Source organism: Polypterus senegalus, chromosome 13, assembly GCF_016835505.1.
Source record: "Polypterus senegalus isolate Bchr_013 chromosome 13, ASM1683550v1, whole genome shotgun sequence".
NCBI lineage: Eukaryota > Metazoa > Chordata > Cladistia > Polypteriformes > Polypteridae > Polypterus > Polypterus senegalus.
This window is the reverse complement of record NC_053166.1, coordinates 143844995-143871234: the sequence shown is the minus strand read 5'-3', so window position 1 is coordinate 143871234 and position 26240 is coordinate 143844995. Positions and strand designations below refer to the sequence as shown.

The 26240-nt window shown below is 40.0% G+C and overlaps 1 protein-coding gene across 1 annotated transcript in view; it reads right to left on the bottom strand.

The window, feature by feature from the left end:
* Window positions 1–26240, bottom strand: part of grin2aa (glutamate receptor, ionotropic, N-methyl D-aspartate 2A, a) — a 351755-nt gene that overhangs the window by 32050 nt on the left and 293465 nt on the right. The window contains 1 exon segment of the mRNA XM_039774586.1: window positions 25851–26011. Within this exon segment, the coding sequence (XP_039630520.1) occupies window positions 25851–26011 (161 nt within the window).

The following is a 26240-nucleotide window of genomic DNA, read 5'->3' as shown; positions in this document are numbered from 1 at the left end:
GAAGAACAGCTTTTATTGTGCCAAACTCTAACAAAATAAGCATTTCTCACCCCACAATAAAATTCTCTCTTTCTTCAATCTGTCATCTTTCCTCCATTCCTCCCAAGCAAATGTTGCCTGACTCCACTCCCAGCTAAAACTCACCTGGAAGTGACAGTGTGCCCTCTTTTATCTTGGACCCAGGAGTACTTCTGGTGCCAGACCATACCCCGATGGAAGCACTTCCAGGTCATTCGGAAGCCTTCTAAAATAGGAATTACCAATCCCAACAGTTCCCTCTGGCAGCCCCGACGGAACCCAACACAGGGCTACAATTCCCATTATGCTTTGCAGTTATTTTGTGGGAATCCTGGTCTGGGTGTGCTGCCATCTAGCATATTGGACAAGCCACTGCTCCCCTGTTCCTTAATTACTTAATTACACTGCTCTCCCTGTTTCTTAATTACTTTGGCCTACTGTCTGGGTAATAAGCCAGCCCATGCCTGTCATCCCTTACAATATATTTATATATATAATGGTCAAGGGAAGAAATGGGCAGTCCAAAGATTGTTGGGGTACCAGCCGGGTTGCTCTATTTAATTCAAAAGAAAAACAGGCGTATAACTACGTGAAAGCAAAACAAAGTATCGCAGTAGCACGATTGATCAATTGAGCAAGTCTGGCTTGGAGGAGGTCCATCCAGTGGTCAGCTCTGGTCCAAATGTAACCACATATTCTTGGGCCAGTTTACTTTTATAAGACTCCAGCCGGAAGGGGTGGTGTCAACTGCCCTTATGGGGCATCTTCTCCGTACTGTGGATGAGAAAAGAGATGATAATGTTAGCAACAACACCTTCTCCTGTCCCAGAGTGGAAGTACATACCCTTGACAAGCCTAGAAGGTAATTCTCCAACACACATATGTGACAATAGACACACAAGCTTGGGGAGTGTTTTACAGGTTCTTGCTGGATTAATATGGGAAAGGAACTGAGTGTGACACCACTGCTAACTTTGGGTCTATCTGATGACAACTGTATTTAAATGATGCATCCACTGGAAGTGGGACCAACTTCTGAGAAGAGCTGAAGCTCCACACCTCTGAAGTTCTTTTTCCTTCTGTGGCATAGCACCAATCTATATTTAAACTTCTGCTATTTTTTCCTCATCGTATGGACACAAAGTTAAACGAGGCTTCCTCCGAGACCCCAACCTTCAATCTTGTTTTTCTTTTCTCGTTTCACTATCCTGCATGCAAATATATACATATATGCATACATAGGCAGTCACACCCGTTCTAAACCATTTTGCCATTTGATTTCATTAGGCCGGACGGCTTAAATAATTGTGATTTGCTAAGACTGGTAATTCTGCTGGGACTGTTTCTATTATCTTCTGCATCAAGTCTCCAATCCAGCACTCAGCCCCAAACCTTCAATTTCCAGCCTGAGCAATCAGCACCCTTGGCTAATTGCCTAATTGAAGTTTCAAGCATCTCTCATCGGTGCCGTCTGCCCAAATTCCCACATCTGGGAGTTAAGCTGCTCACCCAGTGGATTTTCTGCAAGGCCGGTTTTTTTTTTTGTTGTTTTGTTTTCCAGCAAGATAAGCACTGACAATTTCAAAAAGCTTACCAAGAGTGTGTATAGAAGTACTTCCGGCCCTTGACACCTAAGAAGGACAGAGAGGCCCTTAGGTTCTCTCATTTCCTCCCTCTAAGTATACCATGTGTATCCTATTTGTAATATTCTCAAAGCTTTTCTGTTTCCACCTTCCTCATTCTTCACTGTAAAGAAGGGTGTCATGTTTTGTACCTGTGGGTCATTTTCATGGATGCCTATGTGGTTTGGACATCACCAAGTTCCATTAAATTTCAGCAAATCACACTAGTGAGTGTAAGAGGAAATGTTTTGGATAGGGTACTCTATTGAAGTATCCTCCATTTTCTTTTCTATTTTAGAAAATCATGGAGAAGTGGACAATTTTCCCAGTATCAGTGTTACAAGGCAGAAACCAACAGCAGAGGGAACACCAGTCCATCACAGGGCATTTGTATTCCAGAATCATCAAATTACCCAACAACCTGCTTTTTCAGACGCACCAGAAAACCTGCGTAGACATAAGAAGACTGTATAATACTGCTCAAATTCAACTCCAGAAAACTTAATGTACTAATTACTGTATCTTTGCAATATCCATTACAAAGACAACTGTTTTATTTACCTTTCCACTTTTGCATTAGAAGAGTCACTGGTGTGAATAGATACAGTTTATATTGTAAGTGCCACTCAGGATTATCAAGAGAAAAGGAGAACCCTTGTCAAGAAGGGAAGCCAAAATGGAAAGACAGTGGTGGACAGGCATCCCATCTGGGGTGGGTATGGTACCCTTACCCTGACAGGAGGACAAAACAAAGGAGATATGTTAGTAAAAATTGAATTGAGATATGTATACATGACAAAGGGCAGCATGGTGGTGCAGTGGTAGCGCTGCTGCCTCGCAGTTAGGAGACCTGGGTTCGCTTCCCAGGTCCTCCCTGCGTGGAGTTTGCATGTTCTCCCCGTGTCTGTGTGGGTTTCCTCCGGGTGCTCTGGTTTGCTCCCACAGTCCAAAGACATGCAGGTTAGGTGCATTGGCAATCCTAAATTGTCCCTAGTGTGTCTGTCCTGCGGTGGGCTGGTGCCCTGCCTGAGATTTGTTCCTGCCTTGCGCCTTGTGCTGGCTGGGATTGGCTCCAGCAGACCCCCGTGACCCTGTGTTAGGCTATAGCGAGTTGGAAAATGACTGACTGACTGACTGACACATGACAAAAAATTTCCAATTGAACATGAATCCGTTTATTTCATTAAATGATAGGGGAGCAGCACTGAGCGAATTTCACAAGATCTCTACTGAGGCTTCCACTTATACCGTGAATCAGGCTCATGTTACCATCCTGTCAGTCCTGTTCATCAAGCACTTCCAGAGATAAACACACACATTTAGATTTGTCTTCAGTTTCCAAGACAACCTTATAAGTTGGCAAGTCAACAAACACAGCCACATTACTTATACTCTGGAAGCCATGTGACAAACCATCAACGGCCACCTAACCAATGACCAACAACTTTCAACTCTCAGTGCATAAAAACGCAATAATAAGGTGAAATAATTATTTCTGTTTTATGATATGTCATGCCATGTTATACACACATGCACCAACACACATATATATAGAATTTCCCTGAATTATGAAACATTAGGCATTCAAAGAAATTGTTTTTTCATGTCATGAACTACAAAAAAGTTGAATTTGTACAATTACAGATGAAGATTTTCAAATGTACACCACCAGCACTAATACTCCATCATCTCTGTCATCTTCACATGTCTTTTCGTCAAGCCAATCTATCATAAACACACATAAATGATTGATGGAGATGGCCATCTTTCCAAGACGTTTTCACCAGAGTGACAATTAGGTTATTGTTTACCTTCCTGCCCAAAGCCCTTCTTGCATGGGTTATTCAGTTTGGCCAGACAGACAACCCTAGGACCAGTTCTTGTGGTTCCAAACTTCTTCCATTTCTCAATCATTGAGGACTCTGTGCTCCTGGGAACACTCAAAGCTTCAGAAATGGTTCTCTGCCTTCGCCCTGATCTATGTTGCACCACAATTTGATTGTGGAGTTCTATAGAGAGTTCCTTGGACTTGACGATTTTGATTTTGTCATGGCATAAAGTGTGAATTATGAGACTCTATATACATACATGTGGATGTTTTTATTTAATTCATATATGGCTAAATGATAGTTCTAAATTGGGCCTTAATGAGTGACTGCAGGCATGTGCTGGAGGGGATGCTGCAGTGCACATGCATCTTATCAACAGATTGATTCCTGCCTTGTGCCCGAAGTTGCCAGGGTAGGTTCCCAGACCACATGACCCTGAATTAGATTAAGTGAGTTGTAGAATGGTACGCAATGTTAAATTTTAAATGAAAAATTGCTTCCCCTTGTAGACCAAATTTTAAAATCATCATATACAGTACAGTCGAGTCTTGCTTATCCTACCTTCGCTTATCCAACATTCCCTATTATCCGACGTCACACCGCAAAAAAAAAATTAAAAAAATTAAAAAAATAAACGCATCAATCGGCAACGAGAACTGCAAGTTGCGAGCGTGACCGTAGTCTATTTTTTGTTGCCCCCGACTCTACCGCAGCTAATTACAATGGAATCTCGGTTTGTGAGCATAATTCGTTCTGGAAATGTGCACGCAGTCCAAAGCACTCGTACAGTATATCAATGTGAATTTCCCCATAAGAAATAATGGAAACTCAGATGATTCGTTCCACAACCCAAAACTATTCATATAAAATGATTAATACAAAATATAAAGTAAAAATACATAAAGCAAATTAACCTGCACTTTACCTTTGAAAAGAATCATGGCTGGTGTGAGTGAGTTTCTAAACTCTTGTGGGATTCCACCCAACGGGACGACACGCGGAAGAGAGTCCCAAAGGAATTGCGTCTCCCAGCGCTGTAGCAGTTCGCCATAAAAGCCAATCCGAAAAGATCGCGGACATGCTATAAGCACCTGCCGTCGATGGCTGATACAAGGAACAAGGAACATTATAAATGTGCAGGGCACAGTATTACTTTCCCTCCCGACCCTGCCTGAGTTCTGTGTCTGTGTATAGGAGAATGGCAGATCCCGCTATAATAAATAACCGCGCTGTTGCTGTTTCAAGCTTAATAAAGCTGGTGAGACTCAGCTTCGAGTTTTCGGGTGCAAGACGGGGGACTGACACGTCACAGCACAAACACACACACGCAGTCACAATGCTGTAGTAAACAGTATACACTCGTACGGATGTTGACTATATGAGTGACGGAGTTAAGGCTAGATACTACAATGAATTACATTGAGCAACAAGAAGCAGCTACAGGAATCGACATAATGCTACAAAGATGGCGAAACTTGACAGCGAAGAAACGGCACTCGTCAGGAAAGCAGACTACGATCAAAAATGTCTTTAAATCATCACAGGACTGAACGTTTTAAGTACACTACATACTGTATTTAACTTCAGACAATTCTGTAACTGTAAGTTCATTTTTTCAGTTAATTTATTCTGTTCTTTTGTTGTAAAACATGATTATTAGGTTTGTAATGTGTAAAATTATAACATAGTCTGACGTTATAGGCTTTTTCTTAACACCTGCCATTATCCAACATTTTCGCTTATCCGACGTTCTGCCGGCCCATTTATGTCGGATAAATGAAACTCTGCTGTAATTAAAATTATGTTTATACATTGTAAACCTTAGAGAACTTATTAGAAAGTTTGCAAAATTCCTAGATGCACATTGTGATCTGCTTAAAACTCAAAGCTGAAGTAAAAGTCAGAACTCCACAATGTCTACTTAGCCATTTTATTTGAGCTCCATTTGCCTTGGCATTGAAACCAAGGTTGAGCACTTTTTGTATTAGCAGGACATTCCTTGATACCTTTGTTGCTGAGGCTGTTTCATGCTGTTCTCTTATATTGCAGTTTAATTGTTTGAACTGTCTTCGATCTGCTATTACTTAACCCTCTCCATTTTGTTTCTTTACTTAGCACAGCTGTGCCGTGGTGGCACTTGGTCTGCCTTGTAGTGGATGCGTCATTGCAGCTGATGGATGTGCGTTCAGACATCTTCTGTCCCAATTACATTGTTGTCATTGGGCTGCAGAATGAATCATTCCAGAATGTGGCTCACCGAGGACAGGTGGAATCTGGTCTTAAAGCCATACTGTACATATGAAAGTATATAATGATATGCGTATTATTCCACAGTGCATATCACATGATGTTTCTCTGTTTATGTTTTAGCAGCGTTCTGTGCTTGTCGTTGCCTTTATTTTATTCATACTGTATTTATAATTCTTGTATAGCATGCTGATCTTTTAAGAATGAATTTTAATTAAAATCATGGTTAAAGGAATACTTAATCCAGAAAGTGATATCTTATTTTATATACATTACTTACCCCATGTAGTTTGTAATGGCGGCCCAGAAAACATTGCACAATGCACCTGTCAAGTCATCCATTTCACTTAAATTTTCCAGAAAACACTCTCATGAACAACAATGGAATATGCCCAGATGTGACTTGACAGGTGCAATGAAAAGTTTGTATTTTTATACTGTGATTTGTTCTGTTCTGTGTATTGTACTGTATTGACGCCTTCCTTTTGACACCCACTGCATGCCCAACCTAACTGGAAGGGGGTCTCTCTTTAAACTGCCTTTCCCAATGTTTCTTCTATTTTTTTTCCCTACAACGGTTTTTTGGTTGGGAGTTTTTCCTTGTGTTCTTAGAGAGTCAAGGCTGGGAGGCTGTCAAGAGGCAGGGCCTGTTAAAGCCCATTGTGGCACTTCTTGTGTGATTTTGGGCTGTACAAAATGAAATTGTATTGTATTGTGTATTGTATGTGACTAAGCATTGAAACTGAAGGCCCACCGTGGCTGCAGCTTTTTGTTCCAACCAGTTGATCACAATTAGTGACTCACTCTCCCTCTAATGCCAATGTCACACCACACGACTTTTCCTTCATTTACACAACTTTAGTGAGCCGAGGCATTCACTCATGAGCTCCAGTCATGCGACATACTCAAAGCAGTTGACGACTTATGACAACTGATCAAACAGTTCTGATTTTGTCTTAAGTCCTAGGGCTTCTCTGCACTTCTTAACAAATGCGCTCTCCTCTCAAAGCTCATTAGCACGTAGAAAGAAGCGAATTGGAAAATATTAAATTCTCAGTTAGAGGATCTGTGCAGAACTTTTTCAAAACCTCACAGGATCTATCCATCCATCCATCCATCCATCCATTTTCTAACCCGCTGAATCCGAATACAGGGTCACGGGGGTCTGCTGGAGCCAATCCCAGCCAACACAGGGCACAAGGCAGGAACCAATCCTGGGCAGGGTGCCAACCCACCGCAGGACAGGATCTAATCAATAATATTTTAGAATAAGCTCTTAAAGCACTGAGGAAATAGATTCTCTTTCCATTTTTTTATCCCCTATTAAGCTCATCAATTTATGTATTTTGACCAGCTTTAAGTTTTACTCTTTCGGCCACGCTCTCTTACTCAGGGGTGGGGGTTGAATTGATTTGTTTTCAATACTATTTTTTTGTAAAAATTGATCTATCTGCATGGAATGATTACAATAAAATCAATAAAATTTAAATAATAAAAAGAAAAAAAAAAAGAAGTGAAGCGGGTATTTTGGGTTAAGAGAAGCTCATCTGTCCAACGTCCCATGTTTGTCGTAACACGGCAAAATAGATGAAGGGAAAAGGCAGGTAGAGACTGTGGCTGAACTGACTAAACCTGTAAAGACATTTATACAACCACTGGCACTGTCAGGCAGTGTGTTAATTAGGTGCCAAAATGTGGGGAGCTTGCGATGCTTAGGAAGTATGAAGCTGAACTGAAAAGTCATGACTGAGTCATATAATCAGTTGCGGTGACTAGTTGTGCAATTTGACACTCTTTAAGAGCCAGTGTGTTAGCCACTGCCGCCATTACCTTTGACGTGCTCTGCGGCTGAAGGTTATGTAGTGTGCTGCTGGAATAAATGTTCACAATGCTTAAGCTTTTCTGATTTTCTCTTACTTTACATTCAGTCGCATGAGATTAGGCTTAACAAACTGATCCAGAAGGTCAGTGATCTGTGGTAGGAGAGAAACTGGACAGCTTGGAAACCGTGGCAGATCGTAGAAAGTTGTCTCGACCAGTGTTTCACAACCTGTGGGCCGTAGCGACATTGCAGATAGGCTGAGGCCAATACCAGACCATGGGATGGCAGAGTGTACTCACTCTTTTTCTTGCTTTTCTGCAGACCATACACAGGATAGTCCTCCTGGCCCTAATGACGTCGGTTCGGGTTCTGCCACTTTCCGGTTCCGGTCTCTTTGATGATGTCACTTCTGGGTCCTAACCTATGGATGAGGACTCTTCCGGTTCTGGCCCTTTTGACGTCACTTCCTATGCTGGCCTTTAAAGCCGCCATCTTTCTTCTATCCCGTCAGTTCTGTTTTGGACTCCTGTACAACATCTAATCCTATTTTGCAGCCAGAATATAATATATGGGTGGCTGCCCCAAACCTTTTTTGGACTCTTTGTCAATTATTGTGACAATATGTTTCACAGAATAGATGGATGGATGGATAAGCATGTGCAGTTACCATACAGGCTCCGTTATCGTTTATTGGTAACCAGATTTATCACATCATGCATCATATATTGAATTAGGATAGTGAGCCCAGAGCTGGCATATTATGGCAATTAAGATGAAGAAGTCTTTGGTGGAATTAAATCTTAGAATGACTTTAAAAAGAAATGAGACCACTTTGCTTCCTGCACAATTTATTCTGTTGTATATGTAATTTTAAATGGACAAATCTTCCATTTCTGCCCATCAATCTACACACAATAACCCAAAATGACAAAATGAAAATATGTTTTCAGAAAGATTTGCAATCTTTTGAAAAATCAAAAACTGCAGTCTCTCATTTATAGACTGTAAGTATTCAGACACTTTGCTATGGCACTCCAGATGACGGTCAGGTGCATCCAGTGTGCTTTGGTTATCTTTGCATGTGCTCCCCGTGTCTGCATGGGTTTACTTCAGGTGCTCCAGTTTTCTCCCACAGTCCAAAAACATGCAGGGTTAGATGGAATTGCAATGCTAAATTGGCCCATGTGTGTGTGGTCACCCTGTGATGGACTGGAGCCTTGTCCAGGGATTGATCCTGCCTTGTGCTTTATGCTTGCTGAGATTGGCTCCAGCTCCCCCAGAACCCTGCTTAGGATTAAGTGAGTTTAGAAAATGGTATGGTATGAGTCTAGAAATTGATTGGTGCCAAACTGAATTGATTACATAACATTTAGAATGGCAGACAACTGTGTATATAAAGTCTCACAATTCACACTGCATATCTGGACAAAATCAATGTCATGAAGTCAAAGGAGCTGTCTGAAGACTTCTGCGATAAAACTGTGCTGAGTAAAAACATCAGAGCAAGGCTTTAAAATCATTTCAGAAGCTTTATGTATTCCCAGAACCACAGTGGTCTTAATAATTGTGAAATGGAACAGGTTTGGAATTACCAGGACTCTTCCTATAGAGTTAGCTGTCCAGCCAAACTGAATAACTAGGCAAGAAGGGCCTTGTTTAAGATGGTAGCGACAAACCCAATGGTCACTCTAACTGAGCTAGAGCCAGAGTACCTCTTGGACAAGTGATTACCTCTGCAGAACCCCATCAATCAGGTGTTTATGGTAGAATGGATAGATGGAAGCCATATATGAGTAAAAGGAATATGAAAGCTTAAACAACTTTGACGGCATGAGGAAAACAAAAATTCTTTGGTCTGATGACACAAAAATTGAACTCTTTAGGCAGAACTTCAAGAACTAGAATGGTGAAGACCAGGCACTGCTCATCACCTGCCTATGTTAAGCATGGAGATGGCAGCATCAAGTTAAGGGGCGCATCTTAGCAGTAGGGACTGGAAGACAGGCCAGAATTGAAGGATGAATGCAGCCAAATAAAGAGAGGTCCTTGAAGAAAACCTGCTCACGAGTGCATGACAATGACCCAAAGCATACAGCCAAGACCAGAGGTGGGCAAAGTCATTCCTGGAGGGCCGCAGTGGCCGCGGGTTTTTGTTACAACCCAATTGCTTAATAAGAAGCACTTACTGCTCAAGTAGCACCTACTTCATTTTCATTGTCTTGCTCATTAAGATTTTGAATCCTTATTACCTATTTTAGTCTTAAACAGCTGTAGTCTTGGTTTTTAATTGTTCTTCATTAGCAACTAGAAAATACCCAGCCAGAGTGGAGAAGAAGTGTGTTTAAAAATAACGTAACATTTGCTTTCTATTCGTTTGCATAAGCACAGCCCTTCACTAGCAATTATTTAATGTTATCTCAGACCCGGCACTTAAAAGTTTCTGTCGCACTTTTGCTGAGTTTGTGCCAAACACCATTCTATCCCTGACCATCTCATCTTTGTTTGCATAAGCACAGTCCTTCACCAGCAATTTTACCGTAGTTACAAAGTGATCAAAAGTCTTGTTTATATCCTGCGTCCTCTCATTAAACTTGTATCTTGTGAATATCGTATTCATCTTAGGCATGACAAACGCCAGCGGCAGCCTGTCTATGAACTTAATTTAAAGTTAAGCTTTACACCTTGCTTTCCTATTCGTTTGCATAAGCACAGTCCTTCACCAGCAAGTTTAACTCCATTACAGCAATTTTAACTCCGTTACAAAGTGATCCAACGTCTCGTTTATACTCCGCATCTTCTCATTAAACTTGTATCTCGCTATTATTGTATTCGTCCTAGGCATGACAAACGCCAGCGGCATCATGTCTATAAACTTAATTTAAACTTACGGTTTACACCGTGCTTTGTTTCCGCAGTATATGCACTTATGAATATGCGTGTTGCGTCACTCGCTTCATATTCTTTTGCTGCCTTCTCAATTGTGTAATGCGTTTTTCGTTCAGCGCTCTTTGGAGCTCTTCCTTGTTCTCTGCGTACTGCGTTCACAGTCAGTTCACGTGAGCCGCTCGGAGCACATGCATCGAAGGTTCTCAGCTGTGCTTGTGCTATCTCGTGCAATCTTGCGATGTCCACGGCTTTATTTAATGTTAGCTAAGACCCGGCACTTAAAAGTTTCTCTCGCACTTTCGCTGAGTTTGTGCCAAGCACTAGTCTATCCCTGACCATTTCATCTTCTTTTGCATAAGCACAGTCCTTCACCCGTGAATATTTAGCGGCAGCGTGTCTATTGGATTGCTGCTGACGGACGGCCTAATATGTGCAGGCACTCAATTACGTGGGAGGCGTGACGATGAGGGATGCAACTCCGCATCACACGGTGACCGAGCTGCAGGCTATGGCTGTATATATGTACATAAGAAGGTTCCAGTTATGACCGTTACGCGTAGAATTTCAAAAATGAAACCTGCCTAACTTTTGTAAGTAAGCTGTAAGGAATGAGCCTGCCAAATTTCAGCCTTCTACCTAGGGGGGAAGTTGGAGAATTAGTGACATTGGAAACTTCAATATGGCGGCCGACAGTGGCATCATACCACTGAAATAAGTATGTACATCGGTTTCGGTTAGTGCAGGGAAGCGACCTACCAAATTTTGTGAAGATGGGGCCATAAATAAGAAAGTTCAACATGGCGAACGTTGTCAACCGTTATGACCATTATGCACAGAATTTCGAAATGAAACCTGCTTAACTTTTGTAAGTAAGCTGTAAGGAATGAGCCTGCCAAATTTCAGCCTTCTACCTACACGGGACGTTGGAGAATTAGTGATGAGTCAGTGAGTAAGTGAATGAGTGAGTAAGTGAGTGAGTCAGTCAGTCAGTCAGTGAGGGCTTTGCCTTTTATTAGTATAGATAAGATGCAAATGACAAAAGAAACCAGCAGTTCTCCATTTACCTGTGTGTATTTATCATGCACTGTTTGGTTTAATTAAATACTTGGAAGGAAAGTGAAGAGAAAAAAGTGAAGGACTGAGAATTACTCATCTGGTTTTAGACTTCAAATCATTAGGATGATATCCTTAGAAAGGGGGAAGAAAATCTAGGATAAGAAAATGACTTTACATGGCAGAGTTAAAGTAGTAACAAGTCATGAAATTAAATTATTGGCAACAATTGTTTTCTAATGAAGCAATTGGATTTGAACAAAAACCTGCAGCCACTGCGGCCCTCCAGGACTGACTTTGCCCACCAATGGCCAAGACAATGCTGGAGTGGTTTCGGGACAAGTCTAGACTGTCTAAGTGTGGCCCAGACAAAGCCCATAGAACCCCATGTTACTTCTGAGCAAAGATCTCAAGATGGCACTTTACAGACACTTCCATCCAATCTAATGGAGCGTGAAAGGATCTGCCAGGAAGAATGACATAAACTGCCCAAATACAGGTGTGCAAAGCTTGAAGAGACTTGGCCAAGAAGACTTGAATCTGGAATTGCTGCCAAAAAGGGCTTCCACAAAGTATTGCATTAAGGTTCTAAATACTTCTATGATTGAGAAATTTCAGTTCTCAATGTTTAATACATTTGCTTTCCATTCTGAAAACATGTTTTCATTTTGTCATTGTGGGTTGCTGAGTGTAGATTGATGGGCATAAACAGCTACTTTAGCCATTTAAAATCAAATCTATCATACAATACAGTGTGCAGAAAGCAAAAGGCTCTGAATGCTTTCTGAATCCACTGTAAATAAAAAGAAATATTTAAAATTACACTGAAAAAATAAGATAAAAAAGCTATTTCCACTGCTGCTGACTACTCTGAAACTATTTCTTTTATGAAATCACCAAGAATCTCTAAACCAAAATAAATGATGCAAATAAAAGATGCTTCAGGGCCTTACCTTTGGCTTAAGCAGTGTTAAGTCCAACTTCCCGGCATAATTCTATTTTCTCTATTTATTTGTTTTTTTAAATTTTATTTTTGCTCTGCCTCATGAGAGTCACATGTTTCAAGAAATAGGCCAGCTAAATCATATAACAGAAATAGGAAAGGATGTACATGTCTGCCCACTCAGAGTCTTTGACTGAAATCTTACACTCCTCTGAGACAGAGACAAGCTCTTCAGTTTTTCTTTGAGTTAGGTGTCTGAACAGTATTTAGAGAATTTTGCATCTTAGTTTTTATTTAGAGAATATTGCGTCTTAGGCTGGGAAATAGCCTAAAAAAAAAAAATAAAAAGATGCATGTGCCCACATTCTCACGTCACAATGACATAAAAGGAGTCGATCATTTAAAGGGCCATTGATTCATTGCCGCCTTACACAACAATGTGGGATGCAAAAGCTGCAAGTGTCTTAAAGGTTCAGCAGGGCTTCTCTGAAACTGACGCCATTAGTAGTTAGTTGGGCACACTTGCTGGCAGTGTGGATGCCAAGCATCTGGATTTTATTTCCGGTTTAGATAAATGATTAACTGTACAGTTGCGTAAGCACTTATACTAAACACAATATTCATATGACTGGTTGCTACCTGCATGAAAATATATCTTTGTTTTGTATCTTTAGACATCCTGATCTGACATCTGTATTGTCATAGATTTAGTTTTTGCACTCTTGATAATTTTGTTCAAGTCTGTCCTGCCTTCAATACTTTTAAAATGTTTTCATTTGGTCTTTAAGAGCTGGTTTATAGGAGTGTCCTGGAGTGAAAAATCAAATGGCAGGCTGCTTATATTAAATCTTTCCGGGCGGATGTCAACTTTTGTCAAAATTCAGGGGTAGAAGACGGTAATCAGCTGTAAACTGTGACAAAACTCTCCATTATGCTTTAGTTCGACTCTCTTTAAAGGTAGCTTTGTTGATTTGACTGAGATTTCCTGCATGTGCGTGTGCGTGAGTAGTGAAGAGCAAATAACTCCTCAAGTGGCATCAACATCTGGTTGAATACCAAAGCGAAGGCGCAAAACCAAAATAGTCTGTGGATAACGTTTTACGTATTGTATCACTGAGTGGGACTCTGAGTTGTTTGATTTTGATACAAAGTGATCTGGAGATCGAGAAATGAAAGTGAGTTACCAGCATGCGCTGATTGTGGTGCTGAACATGTCCGTGTAGCTAATGTCCCTACGCCAACATTCACCAGAGAGGATCACATCTTACGATGGCAAGAGGTACAGACCACATTGCGTCACACTGTGAAACGCTGCTGTGCGTATTCCTGTCGGTCATTGAGCAGCCCCTGCGCAGCTGCTGCCACCAAAGTCACCAAATGGACGCTGACAGCGGCCACGTCATGGGGTAAAAGATGTTTTATGCTGATTTATGTGTGAAACCATTGCTTTGTGTGCTTTTTAGAAAACTGGAAAAAATATTCAGCCCTCAAACAGTTCAGTTAAAATTTTTGCTCAAGTAAATCAAGATGACATGAATTTACTGTACAGGACTCCTAAAAGCAATGTAATTACAGAGGCAATTCACCTTAGAAGTATTTCAATTTCATACATTCTTTCAGTATTGCACAACTAATTTATAACCTTTCAGTTTGCTTAGAACCTGAGAATGGAAAGTAAGCATGGACTAGAGGCACATCCAATTATTAAATAGCCTGGGAAAGGAAAATAATAGCAGGTTCATAGAAATATCAAAGACTTTGAGTTGAGTCCTCCATAATAAGGACAAATGTGTACAATGTAACATGTCCCCATTTGAAATTTTAACATAAATATGGGTTGGCCATGGAACCAAGAGGTGAAAACATAATGCAGCAACGACACAGGAAGCGACGTCAGAGATTACGACACATGTGACCATTTGATCTGGAGGTCGGAGGACATAACCTATGAATAACATCTATCACTAAATCAAAATGCCACCCAGAACGACAGAACAACAAGCTTTTCTAAGACTTTATACATGTAGGCTTTTCTATCATGGCAGCACAGTAGTAGCGCTGCTGCCGCACAGCAAGGAGAGCAGGGTTTGCATTCTGTGGGGATTTTGTATATTTTACCCGTGTCTGTGTGGGTTTGTTTCAGTTTGCTCTGACTGTCCAAACAGGTCCATGCAGGTTAGGTGAACTGGTGACACTAAATTGGTTGTGTGATGAACTGGCACCGTATCCAGGGTTTGCTTGCATCCTTTGCTATCTGAAACAGGCTCCAGCTTCCCCTGTGAGTCTGGTCTGGTTTAAGTGGATTAGAAAATGACATGACTTTGCTATCTGTCTTATTTTCTATTAAATCTTCTTCTGTTTGGTATTTCTTATGTTTTAATAAATCCCACATTGCATTTACATTTCTGTACTTTGCCTTAATATCTTTAGTGATTGAAGAAAATATTAGTGTGGGAAGATTACCACTGCCTCGCAGTTAGGAGACCTGGGTTCGCTTCCCGGGTCCTCCCTGCGTGGAGTATGCATGTTCTCCCCGTGTCTGCGTGGGTTTCCTCCGGGCGCTCCGGTTTCCTCCCACAATCCAAAGACATGCAGGTTAGGTGGATTGGCGATTCTAAATTGGCCCTAGTGTGTGTTTGTGTGTGTCCTGCGGTGGGTTGGCACTCTGCCCAGGATTGGTTCCTGCCTTGTGCCCTGTGTTGGCTGGGATTGGCTCCGGCAGACCCCCGTGACCCTGTGTTTGGATTCAGTGGGTTAGAAAATGGATGGATGGATGGAAGATTACCACTTTCTTGCCTGCGAGGTTATTAAGGCTGAGAGGTTGCACCTTAATATTTAGAACAAGTACAGTAGAAATAAGACTCTGTTGATTAGAAAGTGGCCCTATAACCAAAGTGATTGAACTTTTGTTTGTCCCCAGGACACAAGTATGATTGTTAGTGCTATTGATAGGAATGCATTGGAAAATTTTACTACTTAAAGGTTGATTTTTGATGGCTCATGAGACTTAAAAGATATTCCCATGAAAGATACATTTAAGAATTAATTCTGTCATATATGTTTCTCCAAAAATTCCTTAGGAGAAGAAGCTTTAGACAAAAATGAGACACAGGGGTGGGAAAAGGAGTCAAAATTGAGAATTTAATTTGAAAAAACATATTAGGGTTTGTGAGATCTGTTTCTAGTCTTGTTTTAACCTTTATCCAAGGTGACTTAAAACCTTGGAGATATAGTTGGTTATATTTGTTTTGCTGTTTCAACTGGAGCACAGGCAGGTGAAGTGATTTGCTCATAGTTACATGGTGTTAGTAGTGGGATTTGAGCAAAAGCTAAAACCACAATGCTACTAGAGCTGCTGATTAACTGTACAGGCTGCATCTCTGTTGTTAGTCATTAGCACTAAAACATAAGTAACATGATAATTATAATTTGATACTAACCCTCACCTATTCTGTTTCTCTTCTCGGTACTCAAATGTGGCACTTGGTGCCACGGCCCACCTGCCAAGTTGTTTTTCCTGCCTAAGGTAAAGTCATCCCTGATGGAGGATCGCAGGAATCGTGGGGTAGAGGGGTTCTTTCATTGGATTGGCTGGCCAAGTACTGACTCAGCTGTGGAATGGCCAAATGAGGGAGGCAGCTTGATGGCTGAGGTCTCTAGGACTCTAAACAAATCCAAATCATATTATGTGATATCATCTACTGTTAAATTCTGGTCTGTACTCGTAAAATTTGTATTTTTTATACTGTATTGAGGATTTGTCCTGATCTGTGTATTGTATTGTATTGTATTGACCCCCTTCTTTTTTGACACCCACTGCACACCCAGCCTACCTGATAAGGGGTCTCTCTTTGAGCTGCCTTTCCTGAGGATTCTTCCATTTTTTCACTACAAGGGTTTTTTAGGAGTTTTTTCTTGTCTTCTTAGAGAGTCAAGGCTGGGGGGCTATGAAGAGGCAAGGCCTGTTAAAGCCCATTGAGGCACTTCTTGTGTGATTTTGGGCGATACAAAAATAAATAGTATTGTATTGTATTGTAGTGTAGTGTACATTATTAATCACTTTCAAGACGTCCTATTTTTTCTTCCATAATAAGTATGATTTAAATGGAGCACAGCAATGTAAATTAGAGCAATTAATAAAATTATTCAGATGCAAGGACTATAGTTTTGTAATGTCATACACTTGCGCATGGGAGGTAGCTAAAGGTCTTTTCCCTTCACCTTGAACTAAATCACATCCTCCTTTATTTGTTATTCATTTCCCCCATTTTTCATTTGGGTCAAACCCAAGGGAATGTCCACCTGAGGCTTTTTGTTCTGACTAAAAAGGTGTCAGACCGGAAAAATCCTTCAGTGAGGATCAGGAGTCAAAAAGCAAGCAAAGGTCAAAACTGAAAGCCAAAAAGAGAGAGAGTCATCAAAACAAATCATAAACCAAAAATAACAGTCAAAAGGAAGAGCTGTGTTTCAATAACTAGTAAACAGAATATCAACGAAAATACAGGAAGTCAGTAGGTTTGGTCCATCCTTGGATACAAGTGTCAGGATCAGGGCTTAATTTTAGGGTCTTAGAGTCTTCTTCTATTTTGGAAGCCATTTTGCATACCATCGTTAGGGTCGCATCCCACGTTTCTAGGGGCGTGGTTTCTGGGCTCGTGGCCTCAAATTCATCAGCATACAGGATGAAAGGTCAATGCCAGCATTGAGCATTACCTGATCTCTGGATAAATCCTTCTAAGCCTTTATTGAATTCTCTTTATGATTGATTTTCGTGTCTTGCCTGAATTTTGACTAATTTTTGTCGCTCGTCTGGGTTTTGGTAAATTCATTTCATTTTCTTTTCGTTTGTTTTGCCTTTTGCACGCATCCCCCAGTTAAACTCAATAAATTAGTTATCTATGTTCCTGCTGAGTCAGAACAACAAGTGACTGTTTTAAAAAGAAAAAAGAAAACAGCGCAGAGAAAAGTTATTACATGCACAGAATAAAAGGCAAAAAGGAAAAATAAAAGATTTCTTTTCTGTTTCATTACAGTCTTAGCTTTCTCCTGTTAAACTTCTGCTACTTTCTATACTTAAAGGCTTCTTCTTAGTGCCTCAGTACATTCAACACCTTCATTATGTTCAATACGTTCTGTACGGTTTGAAACTGTTTGCTTTCCATGAGTTAACAATTGCAAGGCAGATCGTAAACTGAACTAATCTGTAGTCAGAATGACAAGAAATAATTTGAATTTTCCATTTACAGTTTAGCTTGTAGGGGTTAGAATAGAACCTCCCATCGATCATGGTAATAATATTTAGGCAAACCTTTTAACATAACTAAAAAAAATACTTCTATCAACTTAACATACCCTAACTAACTAACAAATAGTTTGTACTTTTTAGTTTTTTTTTTATTTTTGAATAATTTGAGTATCAGATATGTGTTTATATCTAAATAATCAACGTAGACCTCAGCATTAAAGTTGTCAGTGAAGAATACTATATGACATTTGGTTTGGAATTTGAAAAAGCAGTGTTAATGTTTGTGACATGCCATCTGTTGGAATGACAAATGCAATGCGTTTTATCGTTAAAAATGTTTGTGATGCGCCATCTTTTGGAATGATAGAGACATAGCAATCAGACACTCAGGCATACACAAAAATACCTTATCCTTTAATTAATATTATTATTATTATTACTTACCACGCTTATTTTAACTTCACCTGTTTGTTGTCTGCTATAAACCTTGTAATCGATATTTAACCCACTTCCTATTGTCCAAATTACTTGAAATGTTGCACACTTACTCACTTCCGATGACAATACATGAATCAATAATCAGTTTCACTAATTGATCAATTAATCCATGTTAATTAAGAAATGAAATTTTTATATGAAGAATAGTTAAAGATCTCACCAATAGATGGCGCTAGTAATGGATAGAAATATTAAAGGAAGTGTTAAAATATTGATTACAAAATTATACTAAAACAAACCCAAGATTAAAATGTTGAAAATAATATATTAATTAAAAATACAGGGCAGCATGGTGGCGCAGTGGTAGCACTCCTGCCTCACAGTTAGGAGACCCGGGTTCGCTTCCCGGGTCCTCCCTGCGTGGAGTTTGCATGTTCTGCGTGGCTTTCCTCCCACAGTCCAAAGACATGCAGGTTAGGTGGATTGGCGATCCTAAATTGTCCTTGGTGTGTGTGCCCTGCCCAGGATTTGTTCCTGCCTTGCACCCTGTGTTGGCTGGGACTGGCTCCAGCAGTGTTAGGATATAGTGAGTTGGAAAATCACTGGCTGACTGACTTTTTAAAAACCACGCTTATATTAAGTTAAAAAGTGTACTTAAAAGTAAAAAATAAGTCTCCCATACATCACTTGTAAAATAAAAGCGTGGGCGCTTTTCATCAATCAACATTTAAAAAACACTTCTTAAAATCTTAGCAAAAGCACCCACCTTTTATTTTACGAGTGATGTATTTGAGACTTATTTTTTACTTTTAAGTACACTTTTTAACTTAATATAAGCGTGGTTTTTAAAAAGTATTTTTTAATATATGTATTATTCAGGTGTGTAGAGAAAATCTACATTTAGGCCGAAATCCAAGCTATACAACAACACGTCGACTGAATGAATGCTGATGTTTTATTTAGGCTTGACTGACAAGTGTCTTCTTGATTTTGTTTCAGAAATGTTTATCTACTTGGCATGTCATGAGAAAAGAATAAAATCAATTAAGTGAGTGATGTACATGAAACTTCACTGTCTAAGTGGTGGCCGTAACTTCAAAATTAATTCAGCATCAAACTACTGTTTTGAATGAGGGGAACAAATTGTAAAATATTTTCCAAATGCAATGTTTTGTCACAACTTTTCCAAATGATGTGAGTTAAGTTTTAGAATACTTTATGAAAAAGTGTGATAATGGGGTTGTCTTGTCCATGTGTATGCCATCACTGCCATGTAATAGTCTTTCCAGCCTAACCTTAGTCCATAATAATAAGCAGCAAGTTTGTTTAGTTTAAAAAGCTCAGAACCTCATCAGCCATCCTTAAAGAGGCTTTCACATTGAATGTCGTGATCAGAGTGTGTTGTTCACGTTAAATATTTAAGTAACTTCTTCAACTCACTTGCTGTGTAGGCCCCATCACCTTGTGTCTTGCCGCTGCAAAGACAAAATCGCCATTTTGTGACTGCAAATATTTTTCTTACTTCCCACAGTGGGCTGCTTTTTGCTGCACGTTTTGCTTAGACGAGCTGTGATTGAACTGCACTCATTTTTACCTATGAGTCTTTAACTTTATTTGTAGGTGTTTTACACAGAGCTGTGAGATTCTGATTCATCTTGTAGTTCATAGTCCTATGTACTGTGGAGGCTGGCCCAGACCGATGGTTCAAACACCAACACACGTTTATTATACATATTTACAAATAAAGTGACACACAACCCCAAAACTCCCCCAAAGTCCAGGCCACTACCACAATGATGCCCCTTTCTCTTTAGCCCTCCTCCTGTCCTCTCCTCCTAAGCTGCGTCCTCCTCCTCTCCCGACTCAAGCCAACAAATGGAGGGAGGCGGCCCCTTTTATAATCACCCGGACGTGCTCCAGGTGCATCCCGATTAACCTCCGCCAGCACTCCCCAGGGTGGCGGAAGTACCGGTCGTGCACCCGGAAGCACTCCGGGCGTCCCTGGTCGTCTTCCCCCCAGCACTTCCGGGTATGGTGGAAGTGCTGAGGACCAGGGCTCTCCAGGCATTAGGGCACCCCCTGGCAGTGACCACGGGCCCCTATAGGGTTGAGCTTCCAAACTCAGTTCCCATAGTCCCCAAAGCCACCAGGGCGGTTGCCCCCTCATGGTCTGGAGGAGACATACTCCCTCCTTTGGTCCTCTGGCATCCCGGCTGGGGTACTTTCTCTTAGTCTATAGAAGGCAATGTATATTTTCTATTCATTTCAGTGTATAACTCACACTTAATCTTAGGTAAGAATGACCACTCGGTCTGTAATAAAAATGTTAAATGGGAGCAATGAATCCTGTGGGAACTGAGTAAACAAACCTGACATGCTAAAATATTTTGCGCGCACTTTTATGAGCAAACCTTCCAGGAAAATGTCTCCACCATCCGCTTGAAAAACACCAACGTCAAGTTACTGACCAGCAATCATTGTTGAAAAACAAGCAAGATATGAAAAAAAAAGTGTTTTTGAAATAACTAAACACACTGCAAAGATTAGTTTTGATGTCCAGAAATGTGGACACGGCAGCTACTGACCTGCTATTTTAAATAGTGCACTGTGATAAAGTCACATGTCATATGTCCAACAGTCACATGGTAGTTAGCCAAAAAAAAAGTCATTGGTGACTTGGAAAACCTCAAAATGATGACAGCTGTGACCCAAAATGCACTACAAAATGGAGCCATGGTCATGTCATGAAAGTATCAAAAAAAATAAAAGCAATTGAAGCAAATTCAGAATCAGAAGGTCCAAACGCTAACACTAAGTTCTGTATGGTGAACATACGTATGTCAGATTTTAGCTATGTCAGGAGAACCACATTCATAGAGGAATCTCTCAACATAAGAGATACAACCTTGAGACCCAAAGGTATCTTTGGATTCTTATGCTTGCTTGGAGAATTACATGCTTAAAAGTGACACATCATTCCATTATTCACCACAATTCAGGAAGGCAGTGGTTAAAAGTCGAACAAATTAAGATGTTAGATAGAAGCACTAGAGGGAACTGTAGTAAGCTGGTAAACCTGCGTGAAAATGGGACCAATGGCAAGACAGTGCGTCGATGTGTATGTACAAGTATGAGAGACGTCAAATGTAACACTCGCTCAGCAATTCTGACATGAAATGTAGCTATGGATTGTGGGTGAGAGACAGACAGACTGATAGACAGATAGACAAAGAGTGAGCCCATCCCGGCAAACGAGAGGTGGTGAGATGAGTGGGAGGAGAACATAGAGTGAGCTAAAAAGGTAGGTTTTGGAGCAAAATGAGGAAAACATGTCTATTACAGTTTCTAAAGATTTCTTTTATGAATGTAGATTTTTTTTTTTTTTTTTTGGGAGGGAGTATTTTCTGCATATGCAATACTATGAATCTATGGACTGTATCTCACAAGTCTAACCTATACAGAAAATGTTCAGCAAATCAGGAGACAGAGGGTTAGTAGCAGCAAATGAACAACCAGAAAAGCCACGGCATATGCTGGATGTGCCTCCTGTCACAGAAAAGACTCCACAGAAGGACAGAAGCCCAAGCTTCTGTTTTTATTTTAAAACATTACAATATACATCAATAGATCATTTTTTAATTAGACTCAACCATAACCTCATTTATTTGGAATTCAAAACATCCATGTATCAGACCTAAGGCAGAAGGTGGCAGGGCTCTACCCAACTTTCAGTTTTATTAATGGGCAGCAAACATACAAGCTATAAAAACTCGGACACAAATAGATGAACATAGATAGGCCTGATCCGCAATAGAAATAAAATCTTGCAGTACTTCTTTATATTCCTTGATTTGTGCCCCAATAAACACAAGTTATCGCCAATATACTAATAACCCAATTGTGCTTCACTCACTCAGAATATGAAACCAATGCAGGAAGTATTTTAAGATAGAGAAGCTTTTATCTGTGGCTTCTCTGCACAAGAACCACCTTTTCCCACCCTCGCAAACATATGCAGTTTTTAATGCCTGGAAAACATTTGGGATTAAATCACTTAGAGATCTGTACATAGACAATGTTTTTGCATCCTACGAACAATTGCACTCCAAATTTAACTTTCCAGCAACACATTTCTTTCACTACCTTCAAATTCAAAACTTTGTTAAACACAACTTGCCCATCTCCCACCTACCTCTATGCCGGAAAAAATACTGATCAGTCTCGAGGACTCAGACAGCATTTCTGTAATACTGTATATAAAACCATTTTACAGTCCCTCCCTTTCAAAGATCCAAGAGAATAGTGGGAAAAGGATCTCTTACTCAATATCTCAGAAAAGGAGTAGAAAGTAGCAAAGCACAGAATTCACTCGAGCTCCATATGAGCAAAGCATACAATTATTCAACTTAAAATTATATAACAAGCATATCTCTCTCATTTAAAATTGTCCAAAATGTTTCTAGGGCAAAATCCAACCTGCGAACGCTGCAATCAAGCTCTGGCCTCACTGGGTCACATGTTTTGGGCCTGCGCCAAATTAACATCATTTTGGACGAAAACTTTTAAGTGCCTTTCAGAAAGCCTTGGTGTCACAATCCCTCCTAACCCATTAATAGCTGTGTTTGGTGTCCTTCCAGATGGGTTTAAAGTGGAGAAGGACAAACAAACTGTCATCGCCTTTACTAAAATATTGGCATGTAGACTTGTCTTGCTCAACTGGAAGAATCCTAACTCACCTATTCTAAGTCAGTGGGTAACTGATGTTATATACTATTTGAAACTGGAAAAAATCAAATTCTCACTTAGAGGATCTGTACAAAACTTTTTCAAAACCTGGCAGGATCTAATCTACGGAAGCGTATTAGGGCCACGGTGAAAAAAAAAAATACGGACACAGGGAAGAAAAAGTCTAAATGTCGAGATTAAAGTCGACGTGCTGACTTTATTCTCGACATTTACGTCGAGATTAAAGTCGACGTGCTGACTTTATTCTCGACATTAAAGTCCACTTTATTCTCGCCATTTATGTCGAGATTAAAGTCGACATTTACACTTTATTCTATTGTTTATTTTGTCAGTAGAATGTCGCAAACTAAACTTCATCTTTAAATGAATGTTCAATTTACTAGATTTTCTCAAACCCCTTCATTAATTAATGTAGCACATTAAATGCTTTATATTAAGTGTTCCCCGACCCAGTTGTTAATCTCTATGCGCTTCTTCAACTGACTTCCTCTTGCACTGAGAGGCACAGACAGCGATCGCCGCACATTGACTTCATGATGTTCCTGCTCTAAGAACATTCAGAATACTAAGAGAAATACTTGATATCTTCTTCACGATGAAATGCAATAAAGCATGTATTAAACATGGGTGGCAGGGAGGCACGGTGGGGTGGCTATAGAGCTGCTCCCTTGCATTAAGGGGTTCCCAGTTGTATGTTCTGTGTAGTGAACTTTATGGCAAGTGTGACGAGGCTCCAAAAAACTGGATATATAAATGGGTATCGAACAGGTTTAACTGGAATATCGTGTAAATGTTGGGTTCGTGATGTGGTGGTCGGAGACACGAACGCAGAATTCAATGGATGTTCTTCTGAGCGGGCTTTCTTTATTACATGCGAGCTGTCTCTATCTAGCATACTAAACTTCCAGTTCCAATCCTTGTTTTTTCTTTCTGCACATAACCAATCACCACACGATAAACGTCTTTGTGAAATTAAAACAAGTTATAAACCTAGACCCCAGAGTTTTCAAAACTTAAAATGTACAGAACTTAAAATGTATTAAAGCATATGGGGGCACGGTGGCGTGGTGGTTGCACTGCTGCTTCGCAGCAGCAAGGGGGTCCCGGGTGTTCCCTGCCTTGAGTTTGCATGTTTTTCTGGTGGGTCTACTCGGCGTGTTTCAGTTTCCTTTCAAAGACATGTAGGATGTGGGGTTTTGTTATGTATTATTGACCCTGCTACTTTATATGTTGCACGTATTCACCCTGCGATGTGTTGGCGTCTCATTCAGGATTTACTCCTGCCTCGCACAAGATGCTTGCTGGGATGGGCGCAACCCTGAATGGATGGCATAATTAAGCATGTATAATGAAGATTTTTTTTTTAATTTCTGAAAACTCCATCCCAGCAAGCACCGTGCCCCACATGCTTTAATAATTTAAAGTTCTGAAAACTCCGAGGTCTAAGTTTATAACTTGTTTTAATTTCACAAAGACGTTTATCTTGTGGTGATTGGTTATGTGCAAAAAGAAAAAGCAAGGATAGAAACTGGAGGTTTAGTACGTCAGATAGAGACAGCACGCATGCAATAAAGAAAGCCCGCTCAGAAGAACATCCATTTAATCCTGTGTTTGTGTCTCCGACCCACCAAGCCAAATATTTACACAATATTTAAGTTAAACCTGTGCGATACCCATTCATATATCCAGTTTTTGGGACTTTGTACTACACTGAACATACAACTGGGGACCCCTTAATGCAAGGGAGCAGCTCTATAGCCACGCCACCGTGCCCCCCGCCACCCATGTTTAATACATGCTTTATTGCATTTCATCGTGAAGAAGATATCAAGTATTTCTCTTAGTATTCTGAATGTTCTTAGAGCAGGAACATCATGAAGTCAATGTGCGGCGATCGGTGTCTGCGCCTCTCAGTGCAAGAGGAAGTCAGTTGAAGAAGCGCATCGAGATTAACAACTGGGTCGAGGAACACTTAATATAAAGCATTTAATGTGCTACATTAATTAATGAAGGGGTTTGAGAAAATCTAGTAAATTGAACATTCATTTAAAGATGAAGTTTAGTTTGCGACATTCTACTGACAAAATAAACAATAGAATAAAGTGTAAATGTCGACTTTAATCTCGACATAAATGTCGAGAATAAAGTGGAAATGTCGAGAATAAAGTCAACATGTCGACTTTAATCTTGACGTAAATGTCGAGAATAAAGACAGCACGTCGACTTTAATCACGACATTTAGACTTTTTTTTTCTTCGCTGTGTCCGTATTTTTTTTTTCACCGTGGCCCTAATACGCTTCCGTACTAATCAATAACATTTTAGAATAAGCATTTAAATTGAGGAAGCAGGTTCTCTCCCTTCTTTTACTCCATTTATCTTTATTCATTTATTATTTTATCTATTCATTTGTCCTTACTAGCATAGGTTTTACACTGCTGACCTAGCTCTCTATCTCAGGGGTGGCGGTTGATTTGTTTCAAACTTTTTTTTTTCTTTTTGTTAAACTTGAGTTATGTGTATGGAGTGTTATTTGATTTTAATAAATTCAATAAAATTAAAAAGAGAAATTTAAAAAGAAGAAAGGAATGGGAGACAAAAAAAAAAGAAAATAGAAGGACAGAAGCCCAGCTTAACAATAGCACACACTACTTTAGCTATCCTCCAACCCAGACTGCTCAGGTGAAAATGCCTAAGAATTATGAAGTCAAATAAATATGCAAGACTACCAAGAATAGGGATAGGCTTAGGGTAGGGTTAGGGTTAGATCGGCAAAGTCAAGTGAATGATTAACCAGAAAGTTTTTAATGGAAAAAAAGAGTGAAAAATATAGTGCAATTAGAAAACCGTTGATTCATTGTCTCCAATTATTTTTGTTATGTCACTACTCTTAAATGTCATAAAGAATATGATTTATATTTAAGAGGGCATCTCATGTGTCACTTGTTATATCACAACAAAAAGAAAATGGTGGCTTTGTACAACTAAGAAAAAAGTCTTACCCAGTCTTAAGGCTAACAAGGGCATCCTGTACTCCTTTTTGGTTGTACTTCACCATATACTGATGCATATCGGGGTAATTGTTTCTTATATTCCTTTCTGTACTTCCATTTGGGACGGTGCCAAAACGAAAAGGTGGTGAGTAATCATAGGGTCTCTGAAACTATAGGAGGAGAAAAGAAAAGAGATGTTACTACCATGCATCACTTAGTTAAGAAGGGGGTGGCACAGAGGTCCAGTCCAGTGATCATCTGTGATAAGTCTGGATATTCTCAGACACCATGGGTTTTAGTGATTTTTTCGGTCAACTGTGCATGAATGTGCACTGTAATACATTCTATGGTCAAAATTATGTGGACACCCTCCAAATAATTGAGTTCAGATAAACTAAA